Source organism: Artemia franciscana, chromosome 5 (assembly GCF_032884065.1).
Source record: "Artemia franciscana chromosome 5, ASM3288406v1, whole genome shotgun sequence".
Lineage (NCBI taxonomy): Eukaryota > Metazoa > Arthropoda > Branchiopoda > Anostraca > Artemiidae > Artemia > Artemia franciscana.
The window spans coordinates 42,535,024-42,553,399 of record NC_088867.1 but is presented as its reverse complement, the minus strand read 5'-3'; the positions used below and the strand labels follow the sequence as shown (position 1 = coordinate 42,553,399).

General features: G+C 34.6%; 2 protein-coding genes across 6 annotated transcripts in view; one reads left to right on the top strand and one right to left on the bottom strand.

The window, feature by feature from the left end:
- LOC136027440 (transformer-2 protein homolog alpha-like) overlaps positions 1 to 14,216 on the bottom strand; it is a 39,927-nt gene extending 25,711 nt beyond the window's left edge. For all 3 annotated transcript variants that reach the window (XR_010617592.1, XR_010617593.1, XM_065704721.1), the window contains exons 1-2: positions 14,073 to 14,216; positions 2,264 to 2,331 (exon numbers count right to left, since the gene is read on the bottom strand). Coding sequence is in view for 1 of the 3 variants with exons in the window: in XM_065704721.1 (XP_065560793.1) it covers positions 2,264 to 2,331; positions 14,073 to 14,084 (80 nt within the window). In the remaining 2 variants the exon portion in view is untranslated. The remainder of the gene's footprint in view (positions 1 to 2,263; positions 2,332 to 14,072) is intronic.
- Positions 14,217 to 16,683: 2,467 nt separating this feature from the next.
- LOC136027438 (poly(A) RNA polymerase gld-2 homolog A-like) overlaps positions 16,684 to 18,376 on the top strand; it is a 59,433-nt gene continuing 57,740 nt past the window's right edge. For all 3 annotated transcript variants that reach the window (XM_065704717.1, XM_065704715.1, XM_065704714.1), the window contains exon 1: positions 16,684 to 16,743. The gene's annotated coding sequence lies outside the window, so the exon portion shown is untranslated. The remainder of the gene's footprint in view (positions 16,744 to 18,376) is intronic.

Genomic DNA, 18,376 nt, shown 5'->3' with positions numbered 1-18,376 from the left:
CATTATCTCTCTTACAACAAGATCCCAGGTGGGCCTGCATCTGCTAATGCTTGCTTTCAGACGCTACCATGGTGACAAGATGCTGGCCTACAAGTGTAAAACACAACCGCAGAGCCCCCTCTTTACCAAAACATTCAAGCCAGCAAATACAAAAGGCCACCCAAAAAACCTGTCAAAACATCCTGTTAATGCATTGATGCAGCAACATTTCTTTTTTGAGCGCGATGTCAATAATTGGAATAGTTTTCAAGCTGAAAGGGAGATTGCACCTAGAACTTTCTCCTGTAAGTCCAGATTTGACAAGAAATGGAATCACAAGTCATGAAAATATGCATAAGACTGTCTGTTCCATTCAATTACCCACTGATGCCAATCTCATCACAGAAATGCCTTGCTGGGATGTTAATACCTGTCACAAAAAGCCACCTCTTATACTCTATCTGAAGTTGCTGCTGCTTGGTGTCAACTTTTGACCAATAGATATTGGTCATCAAGGGTCATACCTACCTTGTGGTCAAATTTGCCAAGTGGGCGTAGATTGAATCTCACCAGCAAACCTCTATTACAACTTGTTACTGAACCCTAACACAGTGACGAAGATTCACGATGGAGCCCAACAGATACTGTGTGGGTCTTAATTTTGCTCTGTAATGCAAATTAAGGTAATTAGGGCTTTTTGATCATGCATTTGACTTTACTTTGGTTTCTTTGTTTGTTCGTTTTGGTTTTTTCTAATAACTGAGAACTCCTAGGCTAGTGGTTCAATGGCCAAACTGCTTAGTCAAGTTTTATTTCAATCACTTTCTTTGGGAAAGTCCTCATTAGCTTCCTGTTGTGATATACATACTGCTTAGGGGATAGAAGTGGGCACGACATAGGCCTGGTCACCCTTTAAAAGGGCACAAAGACCAATGTCAAGAGGAATTAGGCTCCCATCCATCTCATAAGCTCAGCTTATCTCAATTCAGCTCGAGCTGAAAAAAGATAATGATTTTACTGCTCCAGAAGCTAAATTCCTGTTCTTGAGGAATTTCAAGCATGAAGACCTTATTAAGATCTAAAAATGGGTGAAATTGGCTTTGGTCTTTCCACAAACTGATCTCACTTTGTAGAGAAGCTGAAGTATCAAGCATCTATACTCAGTTCAAAGATGATGGCAAAATCAAGCCCTCAACAGCATCATAAACCTGATTAGGTACAAAATAATAGACATATTAACTGACACTAAAATTTTGGATCTTTAGCAGGACTCGTAATATTACAAGCGTTCAAGTCATCACTGGTTAGGGAGTGACTCAATAGACCATGAACCACTCCTTGGGGTTATGAACCAGTCCCCACAGGGGACTATCATCACTGAATCTGGTGGACACAGGATTCATTCTATTGCTTGCAAGTGCAATTTAAGGTATTTTAAGGTAAGATACTTTAAAGCAAAAATGCCAATACAGAATATTTAAAGTTTCATGACATGTTTCACATGGTGTTTAATACAGTAACACCCAGACCGGTATCTGGTGTAACCAGCACCAAAATACAGTAACCAGCTCCTCCATTTTCTCTCTTGACTAATGTATTCACTCTAACGTTCCACCACAGGGACTTACACTACAGTTCATACATACGGTACCTATAATGTCCAAATATCTTTATGATTATCAATTTATAGTTTAATTTAAGCATGCAATAGCAAGCAAAGTAAGACCTTTGAAGGACTTACAGCCCTCTAGAGACTAGTAGACTGGCAATCCTAATCTGTTTCTATTTGTCTAAATAAAATAATACCAAATGTTTCTACTTCATTATTTATTACCAGCGAAGTCAGTAAGAAAAAAGGCATAGAAAAAATCTGGAGTATACTATTTGATGAGGATCAGAATAATATTGACCCCCTTCCCCAATACAAAATTAGCACAGACCCTCAAACAGAACTGTGCCCTGAATACAATTTGGGGGTACACTTACATAAAATATTACTTTGGGAGAATTCTGACTTACAAAGATAAAAGACTATCCTCCCACAGATTTTATTCAAGATGATGTTATCATAGCTACTGAACAGCAGTAGCCATAAAGATAATCCTTAAAATAATATATATATATATATATATATATATATATATATATATATATATATATATATATATATATATATATATATATATATATATATATATATGGGGACATCTCTTGCAAAGTTTTCTATTATATGACTCAGGTGTCTTTCATTGAAAAATAGGTTTTCAAAAATTAAACTACTAACCTGTCTTTTTCATCATAACTTCTGTCTCTTTTTCTCTTGCTGTCATAATCATCATCATATGGGCTTTCCTAAAATAAATGGGTGTTTACAATTAATAAATTTCCCGGATCTGAACTGACTCTGTCATAAAATAATTGGAACAAGCCCTCAAACAAACTCAAACAATCAGACAGTTTGTGGTAACGAACTGTAGTAAGGAGCAACCCAGCTCAATAGTAAACGAAACTCTCAAAAACGGAATTTTGATGCTAAAATATACATCAAAAGAATCGGATTTTCATGCTGATTTAAATATATAAGTTTCATCAAATTTAGTCTTTGTCATCAAAAGTTACGAGCGTCTGAAAATTTGACTTAATTTGGAAAATAGGGGGAAACACCCCCTACAAGTCATAGAATCTTGACGAAAATCACACCATCGTATTCGGCATATCAGAGAACCCTATAGCAAAAATTTCAAGCTCCTACCTACAAAAATGTGGAATTTCGTATTTTTTGCCACAAGACAAATCACGGGTGTGTGTTTATTTGTTTGTTTTTTCCCCATGGGTCATCGTATCGACCAAGTGGCCAAGAATGTCGCAAGAGGGCTCATTCTAACGGAAATTAAAAGTTCTAGTGCCCTTTTTAAGTGATAAAAAAACTGGTTTCCCATGCTCATTTTTTCTCCAAAGTCAATGGATCACATTTTGAGATAGCCTTTTGTTCTGCACAGTCAAAAACCATAATAACTATGTCTTCTGGAATGACTTACTCCCCCACAGTCCCTGGGGGAGGGGCTGCAAGTTACGAACTTCGACCAGTGTTTACATATAATAATGGTTATTGGAAAGTGTGCAGACGTTTTCAGGGGATTTTTTTTGGTTTTGGGGGTGGGGCTAAGGGGGTGGGGCTATGTGGGAGGATCTTTCCTTGGAGAAACATGTCATGGGAGAACAGAAATTCAATGAAAAGGGCGCAGGATCTTCTAAAATTACTATAAAAAAACAATGAAAAAATAAACATGGAAAAGTTTTTTTTCATTTGAAAGTAAGGAGTAGCATTGAAACTTACAACAAACAGGGATTATTATGCATATGAGGGCTTCTAAAAATACTCTAGCATAAAGAGCAAGATATTTAGGAGATAAATACCTTGCTCTTTATGCTATAGTATTTTTAGTAATTTCAACTATTTATTCTACAGCCTTTCGGATTCAGAGGTCATTCTTAAAGAATTGCGACAAAAATTACGATTTAGTGTAAAGAGCGAGGTATTAACGAGGGTACAAACCCCCTTATATACATAAAAAAATTTAAGAATATAAAGGTTTGTTATGTAAGTTAATTCCTAAGTTACGTATGTTTTTAACTAATAAAAACATTTGTTAAAAATTAAAATTTTTAGTTGCCTTTTTATGTAACCGAAAAATTACAGGGCAACTAGGCCTCCTTCCCCACCCCTTATTTCTAAAAATCGTCTGATCAAAACTAAGAGAAAGCCATTTAGCCAAAAAAGGAATTAATATGCAAATTTCATTTTAATAATTTATGTGTGGAGAGCCAAAATCAAACATGCATTAATTCAAAAACGTTCAGAAATTACATAAAAAACTGGTTTTTTTAACTGAAAGTAAGGAGCGACATTAAAACTTAAAACGAACAGAAATTACTCCGTACATGAAATGGGTTGTCCCCTCTGCAATCCCTCGCTCTTTACGCTAAAGTTTGACCCTTTCTCTCAACTCTACTTTTTAAAACAGTAAAAACTTTAGCATAAAGAGCGAGGGATTGCAGAGAGGAGAACCCATTTCATATACGGAGTAATTTCTGTTCGTTTTAAGTTTTAATGTCGCTCCTTACTTTCAGTTAAAAAAATAGTTTTTTTATGTAATTCCGACAGGAATTGAAGGAAAATATGGAAACTTATGTATTAACACTATTGAAGCATCAACCTGAAGCAATAGTCTATTCCCCTTTTCCCATAAATGCATGGGAGATAATTACTGACCTTGAACAATTTACACAATACCATAGCAGTTGCTTATTTTGTTGTTTGTGTCTTCTTTTTCATTATGTGACAATTGATTGAAAAGACAAAGAGATTTCAAGAAGAAATCAATTACTGCTTTTGGGATCTTTGAGTCTGCTTTCAACTCTATATAGAAGAATTGAAGTATATAATAAGAGAGTTGGGATGGAAGAAGCTCAAATATTTTTCGTTTTCTTGCTGGTGACTCAGTTTGTTGAATACTGATATTTCCTGGGCTTGATTTTATGGATCCTTTCCCTTGGTTTGCTTTTACTCTTTTGGGGCTTGATGGCGCTTTTGTGTTTGGTTTTGGAGGTGATCACAGCACATCTTTGAAGCTTACTCAGCAAGGGAAGCGTTGATCCCTGCAGTCTGAGGGATTTTACTCCCAGTAGGTTACTGGCACTTGTAGCAGGTGACCAACCCTCTTCTGCTTGCTTGGTCAATGAATCAATGCTAGAATGCAAATTCACCAACTTTTTGGCCAAATTTTTAAAAAATTAGGCCGAATTTTAAAATAAAATTATATTTTATTTAAGAAAAATATATTGGCAACTTTGCAGCATGAAATACTTCATAATAGAAGTTTAGACACTGGTAAGACTATGCAACACATACCAACCCTGACAAAATGGTGAGAGATCACATAGTGATTGGCATCTGTCACACAAATCAGAGTGTCTGCTTGTGGAAGGAGATTCTTACTCTACAAATTGCTGAGCAGAAGTATCATCTCTATATAATAATCCAGGCACAGTTGCAAACATTTCAATGAAAAGAATTGTTGTTAAAAAAAAAAAGAAAAAAGAAATTGATGCTACCCAGAAAAACAAAGTCTACCAAACACCTAAGCAAGATGAAAGACACAAAACTAAAAGAAAATCTGGGGTGTGTTACTTCTGTGGAGGAGCATAATCTCCAGCCCATGTGTGCTCAGTTAAAAGAAAGACCTTCAAACTGCAACAAACTCAACTACTTTGCTCAATTTTGCAAAAATGCAAGTGTTAACATTGTGACAGCTGCTACCAACAAGGAAGCTGATTCTGATTAGGAGGACGATGTGTTTCTACATACAGTGGACCAGTCAAACAACAGATATTAGGCGCTTATCACACTGAATCTAAACAATCAAAATCTGGTTCAATTCAAACCTGACTGAATACTTCCTGATAAGTACTTTGACATTACAAAACCTCCACCAGAAATCAGAGCAACTGCCAAAAACTAACAAGCTACTGTGGATCAATAATCCCAGTCAGAGGAACATGTCAGGTCATGGGCAGCTACCAATCCCAAGAACCATCAAAGCTGAAGGTCTATGTGGTCAAAACAGAATCTGTTTCTAGCCTAGGTTTAGACAAATATCAAAAACACTATTGAACAATTCAAAGACGTTTTTGAAGGCATAGGAAAACTTGAGGGTGAATGCCACTTCCAACTGTAAAAAGGCAACAGTCCAAAAGCTCGTCCAGCCAGAAAGGTTTCAGCTTCCCTTAGAGATAAACTAAAAAAAGAGCTCAATCAACTGGAAAAAGAAGGGACCATTGAAACTCAATGGTAGCTGTTTAAATTAAAGATGGTAGTCTACTTTAGCAAGATGGATGCCAGATCAGGCTTTAGTTCAATTGAAGAAATACCTGAAGGTTTTGTGGTATGAAAAACAATCAATGGAGCAACAATTGAAGAGCACAACAAGTGCCTCCTTGCTATCCTAGAAAGAGCAGGACTATGTGGTGTCAGGTTTAACAAGGAAAAATGTAACTTCTGTGTTTCTAGTGCACCATACTTTGGACATGTCATCAGCACTAGCAGATTAAAACCCAGCCCCAAAAAGTTGAGAGCCATAAACAAAATGCCCAGCCCAATGAACAACAAGGAGCTAGTTACTCTGCTTGGCATGCATGGCCTGCAAAAATAGAAGGAGTTCATCTGGGGAGAAAAACGCAAATAAGCCCTAAGGGAAAAAAATCAACAGTCAAATCTATCTTTCTTTGACCCATCATTCAGATCCAATGATCCCACAGTAGATACCTCATTTCTTGGTCTTGGAACATACCTGTCATCTAATGACAATGAAATTGCTTATGCCTCTTGATCTGAGCAGAAGTACTCTCTGGTCAAACCTTGTGACACTCACCTACTGACCTCTCACTGACATTCCACCAGCCAACATTCTAAATTTGCCAGACACCAAAGAGAGATTGCATTGAGAGTTCAAAACCCAAATCAATCAGTTTTTGAGATTCCTAGCTGTCAGTGATGCAAAGCTAGCAGAAACTGCCAATGAAACAAGACCCCCAGCTTAGAAAACTAACAAATACCATCAAAATTGGATTACTGAAAACTGAGAAGCTCTGCAGCAACAATCTCTTGCCCTACTGGACAAGTCTGGACTACACAAGGATATGAGCCAACTGTATGCTTCCCACTTGGGCATTGAAAAAACAAAACAGCAAGCAACAATGATCATCTACTGGCCAGGTCTGAATGCAGACATTGAGCAGATGATCCAAAGTTGTCCTGCATGTCAGAAATTTCAGAACAGGAGCCAGAAGGAACTCCTCATATCCACAATGATACCCTTAGTACCCTGGAGACACATTGATCTTTGTTGACTACCATAGCAGGTTCTTTGAAGTTGACAAGCTGAAAGATGACATTGATCTCACAGTAGATACCTCATTTCTTGGTCTTGGAACATACCTGTCATCTAATGACAATGACATTGCTTATGCCTCTCAATCTCCAAACAAGACTGAGCAGAAGTATTCTCTGGTCCAACCTTGTGACACTCACTTACTGACCTTGCTACAAGCAAGGCCATCTCAAAATTGAAAGCACAGTCCAGACATGCAAGCAAAGGCTGGGGAAATGGGAGATAACCCTTATCTAGGACTTCTCATATACAGAAATACTCCAGTAGATGGATTTGCTACTCCCTGACAGTTGTTGATGAGCTGCAAGCCATGATCCATCACTCTATGTGTGCCTAAGCAACAGGTCAAGAAGGTTGTATCCAGCTAAGTTTAAGTTATCCAGCCCTAAGTTTATCCAGCACAACCAAGCAGCCAATGTGTATCAGAAGGCTACCACAACCAGCATACAAACCTACTGAGACCACTCTATTCAGCTGACACAACAAACTACAAAAAATGTCCAGATGGTATATGGAAGAGTACCCAAGATCTTAGCTCTGCAGCTGCCCCCAGGTTTTGCCCAAAACAGGCACTGGCTGTAAGAACAAATAGGGTGCATGTCAGGCCACCTCATAATCTATGCTCAAGTCCCACACTAAACCCAAGTAATGAACCCCTTGAGAACAGAGAACTTACAAATATCCTAATTCCCTATGATGACAGAAAACCCACAATCCTACAGACAGCACCTAGTCCCTGCCCAACTGTAATGTGAGCAAACATGATAATGAAGCCACCTCTTGCCTGAATCTAATAGTGCTATGTCAAGGGCAAGATAGAAGTATATATACCAACAATGTTTTCAAGAACAGGAAAATACTTGAGTATAGCACCATTCAACCTTGAAGTTTTACTCTTTACACTGATCTTGATTTTCTCTTAAATTTTTTTTTTGATGCTGCCTCTTGTGTGCATAGCAGATAAAGGAGGTGCAAGCCAAGTGCTGCCTCTTTAGAGCTATTGTGCAAAAATAAATAAGTTTGGGTGCCTCAAACTAAGTTTGGGAGAAAGAGGATGTAGCAATATGTGATTTTGCTTTCTTCTGCTTGCTTGCTTGTCTTGCTTATACATTTTTTTACAGGTGCCTGGGTTTAATAAAAGTATAATATCAAAAACATTAAAAGCAGTAATGCCTACAAGATATTTGCCACCTCAAGTTTAGCCTAAGAAAAGGAACAACTACTTATAATAAAAAAACAAATCACCAATGCAACAGCACAAACACAGAAACAAAAACATGCAACACAATTGAACATAAAAAATGTATAAACTATAAAAAATACTAAATATTAAATAATTTAAAAAGTATAATAAATAATATATAGAATATAAAAAAAAAATATAAAAACAAAAAAGAAAGACAGAAGGAGAAAGGAAGACTGTTTTATAATTAATTAATAATAATTATTAATAGTAATTAATATAGATAAGTACTTGAATGAGGCCTTAACCCTACTCATCCATCCAATTACATAGGTCAAACAGCATAGCCATACATAATCAACCACAAAGAATAGTTCATGCCAATATGTGCCATCAGAAGCATTCATTATCTGCTATCATTAATAGCCAAAGGCTCTCAGATGGTCTGGGCATGTTATATGGTGTGCTTGCAAGTATATGATCTGGCAGTACCACAATTTAAACCACTTACTAATGGAAGAAATAATAAAGAGATCAAACTAATCCAGGCATATCACAATAAAAAAAAAAGTACTTCATCCTTTGTGTGGGTTCTGAAAACACAGATGCATTGGGGACACATCTTGTTTGAAAATCATCTACCCCCAAACACCAGGCAAAAGACAGTTGCAGAATCTGGTTTGACATATTCTTGGTACCAAGTTGGGCTTAATAAACTGTGCCTTGTCTAGAGGAAAACTAACAACCTGCAACTTCACACTGTTCCAGGACTAATTGTACATATCAGTAGTCTATAATGAAATCTTGCATAATGTTTGAGAAGACTGAGTTTTTTTTATTTATTAATACCAAATATGGTAAGCTGTCAATGCTTTAGGTTAAGGTGTATGGTCCCTCAAAAACAAGCAATTCTGTGACAAAACTGTAGCAACATGTACCACAAGGACAATGTACTTATACCTGTAGAGTTTCAATATGATCTACTTAGCCAGAATCATTATCTCACTTGGAAATTTTCTTAAAGAAGGTTCTAAACTTCTTTGATAAGAAAATTGTCATTTTCCCAACAATTTTAATAATATTGCCCTGTACACCAAATTCCAAATGTAATTTGGTACATGGAATGAATAGAATCAGAGCTATGGATTGTTAGTTGTATTTGCTCTTTCTGTGACATACTAAAACAATGGGACAGCAGAAAAATAATGAACTACCACCTGCAATAACATATTCTTAATATAAAGAAACCCTGTACATCTAATTTTATAAATATAATCCAGTAGATGGATAGAAATAAATCTCATTAATGAAATGATCATTGAATTTGGTCTTTCTTTGACCTACTTAAACATAACAGGTTTGGAATTTCAAAAGAAAGTTATAAGGGCTCTATATAGGACAACTTGGGAGACAGGGAGTGCATTTTCAGAAAAGCAGCAATGATATTTGGAAATACCATAAAATATGGAATCTAAGAATAAGATACCAGTAGTTGAATAGCTGATCACCACTTGAACAGTTAGATAACCCTAGAAATCTCTATTGAATCACCTACAAATTATATATTTTCACCACTGTCCAGATTTGCTTGCTAAGCCAAATTTATCTCATTTCCCTAATAAGCTCTATTCTAAGATCTATCAGAAAATCTATTCAGGCTCAAATGGGCTAAATTTTCAGGGTTTTCCCTATTGGTATTCAAATTCTATTGGTTTAACCTCCTCCTCCCATCCTTGTAGACACTGTAATACAAAAACACAAAACAACTGCCTACTTGAATATAATATTTTGATGTTTGCACAGCTTGTCTTTCAAAGGACACATTTGAAGTGCTTTGAACAGCAAAGAATCTCACCATCAGGCATGAGTTTAGCAAACCTAACCTGCACACTGAGTACTGAACTCAATGGATATCCCCTGGTATTCCAGTTTCTAGACTCAAAAAAGAGCTACTGTAAGATATATAATCAAAACCAAGCCCAAAAATAGCCTATATAATCTCCACAAATTTTTCCTATTCTTGTTTGTCAAATTTTTTTGTCAATGCAACTTGTTTGTCATTAAACAACTTTGAAGATAAATTTTATATATAATCTGTAATTTGGGCTGGATATTAATTAGCAGGAGGGGGTAAAATAAAATGAAAGGATTTTAAGAATGATATATGCTTAAGCTGTATATTAAAGGTGTACAATAGAAGCTCTGCAGAAGGAACCATCTTTATAAAATAAAAGTAGTCCCATTAAATTTATTATTTTAAACTAATTACATGTTTTTTCCATTTCTAATTTAAATCTCCAGCATGTCTCCTTAATGGTCTATTAAAGTGTTCTCTAAACTATAGCCCAGAGGCCAGATGTAGCTTGTGAAGCCCTCTCACCCAACCCCTGGAGACCTTTCAATTGCCAGAAAAAGATAGTTTTATATCATTTTGTTGACTTTCCTTAGTCAGTAAAATGATAGTCCCATCTAATGGAAGAGTTGGCTTCCCCATATATCATGTATGGCATAGCTACTGGAGAAAAAAAACCTTTTCTGATTAAAATTAGACTAAACTAGTTGCTTGAGGAAAGAACATGAGTGGCATAAATAAAGGATTGGCTAGACAAGTGAAACAGATATGCAATAAAAAGTACATTCCATAACCAATGTTCCTGCATTGAATTATCTATCAGCAAGCTTTGTAAGCTAAATATATGGTCATTAGGAGTGTACTGAATCAGTGTGGTGAAAATAGTGGAATTTGATAAGGTCACATGGATTTAACCATACTGTTCATAGACATGCTAAAAGATACAGACAAAGAATTACAAGATTTACCATATTACACAGCAGTAAAATGGCAAAGTTTTGAGAAAGTTCTGAATAGAGCATTTGAGCTAAGAAAGGAAATACATTGCTCCCTAGAAAATAGAGACAAATCAAAGCCATTACTGTCAGATGAAGAGTGGGCATGTAAAATGGCCTTTGCTCTACACATTACAGGTGATTTAAAATTTCTGAATCTAAAACTACAAAGAGGGAAAATCTAATTTCTAATCTATATACTTACCTAGAGACCTTCAGATCTAAATTTGTCTTGTTTTTGAAACAAGTATGGGCCAACAATTTGATTCACTTTTAATAGTACAAGGTCTTTTTAACTGAAGCCACAAATGAGTTCCTAACATCATTTACACTTGAGACCATCAAAGACTTCCAGATGCAGTTTCAGGAGTGGTTTTCTAACTTGGATTCAAATGCCAAAGAAGTGAGGCTATTTCAAAATCCAATTGAAGCAGATCTGGCCAGTTACTCCGATGAACTGCAGCTGTAGGTCATTGAGTGCAAGCAAATGATGTCTACAGTCAAAGCTTTTGCAACATGGCACCTTTCAATCTTTAGAACAATATACTTGTGTGAAGAGATTTTTTTTAGGATCAAATACATGCAGAACAATTCAATGATATTAAACAGCTTGTCTTGTGATAATCTCAGGTCACTGTTGATGTTAGGGACATCAAATCTAAAACCAGAAACATCTAGGCTAATATTTTGTAATCTAACTGACAATTTCACCATTTCTACCAATGTAGCATCATGTGCAATATATCAAGATGTTATTAAATAATCTTGATTATAATATTAGGCTAGAAGCCTATAAATAATTAAAAGCATCATCTGTTTGATTCTTTTGCATTTGAAGCTCAAGTGTGTAGTCTGACCCTCAACTGCTCTTTGATAGTTTATGTGGCCCTCTAGCAGAACTGTTAGGAGTCCCCTGATCTAATGTGTCAAAATTATACACACTATACTCGTATATTAACTTGATAGCCTAGGCCTATATTAACTGATACAATATAGGCTATCAAAAAATAACCTGTAAACATTGAAGCAGTACTTTGATTGGTTCACTCTTGAGTTTGTCTCTATATTCTTTATAAATGTGATTAAATTAGATATTGTAAAAATAAACAATACCAAATTTCAAATAATAATATTAAGACAGTGGAACATCATCTAGGATAGCCAACACATTTAGAACTGGAGTCTAATCTAGGATAATCTTGTCTAACCTAACTTAGACACAGGATGTTAAATTTAGAACGTATCCTAATCATAGACAGATTCTATCTTGGATAGATTTGATCAAAGCCAACAAGTGTTGTGAAACAGACTAATTATATTTAAATAGGCTAGGGTGTATCGGGTAATGTGCCTAACTCAAATGTTGGAAAACCAGAAGTTTTCCATGATTCTAGGCTAGCCCTAATCCCAACTAGCCTGTATTAAGAAAAGTAGGCCTATGTTTGAATTAGAATGTTGTACTTTGTACTCAGTCTCACCCTGGGCTACTACTTTTATTAGCTATTTTACCATGTGTCCTTCATAAGTGGCAAATATAAGGCTATAATGAATATTCAACAACCACTTCCAGTTCTCTTTTATCACAATAGAAGAAAAGATTTGCAAGAGCAGTAAAATTTGAGAGGTAACCTAGGCTAGCCTTCAAGCAAATAAGGCTAGGTAGCCAAAAAATACACTGTGTCTAAAAATCAATAAATTTCACAAGCCAACAGTACAAATAAGGTAAAATTCAGTAAAAATTCTAGTTAATTGACTTCTTGCTATCTCAGAAAGGGTTTAGGTTAGGAAAATGAAACTTTCAAGGATGGGTCTACAGGCTAAAGTATGTCCTGGGAAGGTATTTTTAAGTACCTACCTATACTCCTTCTCCCTCTAGAGGGCCCTGAAATTTGCCTACATGACAGGTCTATTACCTATTGGAATTTTGACAAAACAACATTTTACCTTAATTTTCAGTTACTAGTTGCTTTTTCTCTGCCTTTAGTTCTGAAAATACAATTCCTGTTATTTGAGTAGAATTCTGAGCCATATCAATTTTTTTTTCAAAATTTAGGAAATGTATTTGTATATCTTTAATACCTTATGAAACTGATTTGAGCAAAGTTATGAAGCTGAAAACAAATTAGTTGTACTTTAATTAAGCAGAAGATCTATTTTGCAAGGTTTCAATTTTATAACACACATACTTTTAAAGGTCATCAAAGGTCAGGGCCCTCTAGAGGGAGAAGGAGTGGAGATAATTGCTTCAAAATACCTTCCCAGGACATACTTTAGTCTGTAGATTCATCCCTGAAAGTTTCATTTTCCTAACCTAAACAATTTCCAAGAAAGCAAGAAGTCAATTAACTAGAATTTTACCTAAAATTCTAGTTAATTGACTTCTTGCTATCTTGGAAAGGGTTTAGGTTAGGAAAATGAAACTTTCAGGGATAGGTCTAAAAGCTAAGGTTTGTCCAGGAAGGTAATTTAAAGTACCCACCTCCACTCCTTCCCTCTCTAGAGGGCCCTGAAATTCACCTCCATGACAGTTCTATACCTATTGAAATTTTGACAAAACAATATTTCACCTTAATTTTCAGTTACTAGTTGCTTTTTACTCTTCCTTTAGTTCTGAAAATGCAATTCCTGTTAGCCTATTTGAGTAGAATTTGGAGCCATATCAATATTCTGTTTTTTTCAAAATTTAGGAAATGTAGGCCTGTTTGCATATGCTATCTTTAAAACCTTATAACATGGAATTGAGCAAAGTTATGAAGCTGAAAACGATGTTTTTTGTATTTCAATTAAGTAGAAGATCTATTTTGAAAGGTTTCACTTTTATAGGCTAACACATATTTTTAAATGTCATCAAAGGTCAGGGCCCTGTAAAGAGAGAAGGGGTGGAGGTAGTTGGTTCAAAATACCTTCCCGGGACATACTTTAGTCTGTAGATTCATCACTGAAAGTTTCATTTTCCTAACCTAAACTGTTTCTGAGATAGCAAGATAGTCAATTAGCCTGAGATAGCAAGAAGTCCATTAGCTAGAATTTTAACCAAATAAAGACCAGATGAGTCTACTGAACAATTACTAGACAAATAAGAGGAATATTATAACGCTAAAGAAAACACTTACCCTATCACTCATTTTAGTTCAGGATTAAATCTACTCTTTGCAAAATTTTACAAATGGCTGATTGCACGCGAGTACCTTCCTTTCCTCTTAATGTCACAATAAAAATGTAGATGGTTCTGTTGGAACATATTTTATTAAATAAGTGATAGAATGGATCCTGTCAATTCATTGAGTCCACCAATTTCCAAAACAAATGAAAACAGGGCTGGTCTCAACTGGGATAACTCGTGGCTCACATTGATGCAATTTCATCAAATTTGAAACGGTTCACAGATAATACATGCAGGAAAATCACAAAAATGTCCATACAGAAAAGGCTCATTACAGTCGATGAAAAGGAAAAACTAGTATGGCGTATTTCAGCAATAAAAGAATGAGAATAAGATAATTTTATGTTTGTCCGCAATGCAAAAAGAAACGGATTAAAAAAATAAAGAAAATCAACTTCTAAACGAAAAATCAATAATACAAAATTATTCGTGTGCATAGAGCACACGAAATAATGGGAAATGGCAAAGAATGAAGCACACAATCTAGACGTTTTATAACCATATCAAACTCTAAGGTTTTCGATACATCAAAAGGAACAGTAAGGCTACATATTTGTAAAATAGAACTATTCCTGTAATACAGTGAGATTCTTATTACAAACTTCAAATAATGAAAAACAAAATTAACAAGCATCAATGGTATCTCTTCTGTAAAAAAAAGTACACAATTCTGTATTTTGTACATAGCAGCTTGAAAGCTCTATAGCAGGACTGGTGGGTAACATTAAACCTAATGAACTTCTTGCTGCTCATCCTTGCAGTTTTCCACAAGACACACGCGGCTAAAACGCTTGCAAATTATGGAAAAAAAAATTACATAGAGGCATTTGAAAGTCGGTTTAAATTTTACCAAATATCATGCATAGAAGATCTTACGTAATTTAGATGGCTTGGGAGGGGATCTCAAGAGTGACAAATTTGCCAGATAGGATGTGCTGAATAGTACGCTGGACTTTTTTAACACCAAGCTATCCACCAAAGTATGACCAAAGCTTGCGATCCTCTTCAAGGAATTGGGGAAGATATTAGTTTTACTATTTTGTGTTTCCACCCTTTCTTTACAAATTCAACTGTACATTTGGTACTTTTGTTCTAAAAGCCCAACCTAGGCTATGTAGATCAGGATTGTGAATCGTAGCTGGGCCACAGTTATAAGAAAGATGTAATATACAGTGTCAGGGATCATTCAGGGCAAACTTGTGTAAAACAAGGAAATTCTGCAACTAAGATGCATAAAAAGTGACCAACTGCAAAGATCTTGGTAAATTTGGAATATAGGACAATAGCAAGATTACTAGGAAATGCAGCTTTCGATGTGTACAGCGTCTGAGGGTTTTCACCTTTGCAATGATGCAGGGTAGAAAACATGCCACATTGCGTTTTCAGTAATGCACCTGTCTGTGTGAACAGTAGTGAGACCATTTCTACCTGTTACATTTGAAAATGCTACTCTTATTAAATTAGCACTTTTACCATCTGTGTGAAGGCGACGAAAAATTTGAACGCTCTTATGTAAAAAATGAAAGATCTAAAGTCGAAGTGGCCAGCCATGACAAAAAAAGAAACGAATATAAAGACGACAAACGGGTTTATGGCAACTAAATTTAAACAAAGAGAACAGAAAATCCAACGTATATTTCGCGCATATACAACGAGGCGTCTTCAGCGTAGAAAAAAAAAATAGAAACTGAAACTAAAAGGTAAAATTGGCGCAAACAGTATTACTGGCTTTCATATAAAGTGAATATACCACTCGATGCCTTTTTTTTATGTTCTTCACAAATATAATAATCGTTTCTACCGCAAGTTCAGATTTAAGCACTTTTTGACCTCTTGACCTCTTAAAAATGACCTATATATGGGGTCATTACAAATCTGTAATAGTTTAGAAACAAATTTGGGCTATATATTTGCACATCAGGGGGATGGGGGTAAAGCATAGCATATAATAAATACGTAAACTAACCGTTGCTGTATTTTTTTTTTTATGTGTTTGTGCACGTCGAATTTTAATGAAAAGAGAAATCACCAGTGCAACAGCACAAACACATAAAAAAAAATACAGCAATGGTTAGTTCATTTTTAAGAGGTCAAAAAATGCTTAAATCTGAAATTGCGGTAGAAGCGATTATTATATTAAAAAAGGCATCGAGTGGTATATTTACTTAATATGAAAGCCAGTAATACTGTTTGCACCAATTTTACTAACTTAAAAATATGCATAAAACTAAAATAGACTAACGTAAAATGTATAATATACAGTTACTTACATATTCAATTGATATCTACCTACATGAAACCGCAAAAGTAACTGAAAGTAAATAAATAACAATCGTATTATATTAAGCCTATTGTAGTGTAAGTAAATGCATATCATATATTTTATGCTATTCTATTTTAGTTTTATATATATTCTTTAGTTTTAGTTTCTTTTTCTTCTATACTGAAGAAGCCTTGTTATGTAGGGGCGATATATTCATTGGATTTTCTGTTCTCTCCGTTTTCATTTACTGGCCATAAACCCGTTTTTCGTATTTATATTCGTTTTTTGGTGTATATAGAATAGATAGCCTATCATTTTCTATCGTAGAAGAAATTGCTGAAAATCAGGCCAAAAACATGTGAGAGCTTGACTTTTGCTCATAATAGTAAATCATCTAAGGAGCTCTATTTAAGAGATTGAAAATCCATAGATTAATAAGATAATGCTCAAAATCTTCTTAGCAGTTTAATATCATCTAGGCTATATATTGGTTAGGCTTTTGTCTATCATTGAATATAGCCTAGTTAAGGAAGGTGGATGGGTAAATTTGCAATTTTCAACAAAATTTAGCTAAGATGAAAATGAATTCTTCACTTGATGCTTTTTTACGCTTCGTAATTAATTGCTCCTGGGGGAAATTGCATTTTGAGCCCTTAATGAGGCCCCAAAAGGTAAAGCAGTCCATAGTAACCAGAAATTTAAAAACCTGTTTCTTGTGCAGTGTTCACATTTATGTCTAGCTAGAATCCCACGTCCAGATATGTGTCTGGCCAGACATCACTCTAGACAACTACTGTTCAAATTGTACTGTAAAAATTGAAGCTGAATCTGTAGTTTTGGCTATGCATTGAATTCTTCTTGTAAACAGTAAGTTTCTAGATATTGATTTCTGGCCAGACACATGTCTAGACATGGGATTTTAGCTAGACATGCATGTGAATGCTGCTTTAAGAAAACTATAAAGAAAAAATTACCATTTCTAGCTTATTCAGGAATGTTCAGTATTAGGCTATCTGGTAAAATTCTAGTTAATTGACTTCTTGCTATCTCAGAAAGGGTTTAGGTTAGGAAAATGAAACTTTCAGGGATGAATCTACAGACTAAAGTATGTCCCGGGAAGGCTTTTTGAAGCAACTACCTCCACTCCTTCTCCCTCTAGGGGGTTTCTGGCTCTTCTTAAAAATTTGTAAATTTGTCATTGTAATAGTATTTTACTGTTCAGAATAATGAAAATAATATCCTATGCTAATTACCATTCCTGAATCAGCTACAAATAGTGATTTTTTCTCTCTAGCCAGTTTTTTCTTCTAGCCAGAAGAAACTGAATACATCATTTGATGCCTTTTTTATGCTCTATCCAAGTGTAATAATTTCTTGTGGGAAAAATTCCATTTTGAACAATTTAATGAGGCTCTAAAAGGTAACTTGTTACCTTGTCTGTACTTTTTAGACTATCATATAAAATTAAAAACTAGTTAAAGACTAATTAGATATAAATTTAGCTTATAAACAGGGCCTTAAACAACTTTTATTACTTGAATTTGAAAAGAACGTAGAAAACATATCAAATGATATATTCAATTTATTCCCAGCTAAATTATGTGAATATCTATAAATTTATCCTACATTTACCCTTTCCATGTCCAAAGGACAGTGACCTTGGTAAATTTGGAGATGATTCTGTTACTTGCATAGACTATGATGCCTAGTAGCCAAGTCAGATATATATATATAAATATATATATATATATATATATATATATATATATATATATATATATATATATATATATATATATATATATATATATATATATATATATATATATATATATATATATATATATATATATATATATATATATATATATATATATATATATATATATATATATATATATATATATATATATATATATATATATATATATATATATATATATATATATATATATATATATCTTTCTATATATTTATATATATATATATAT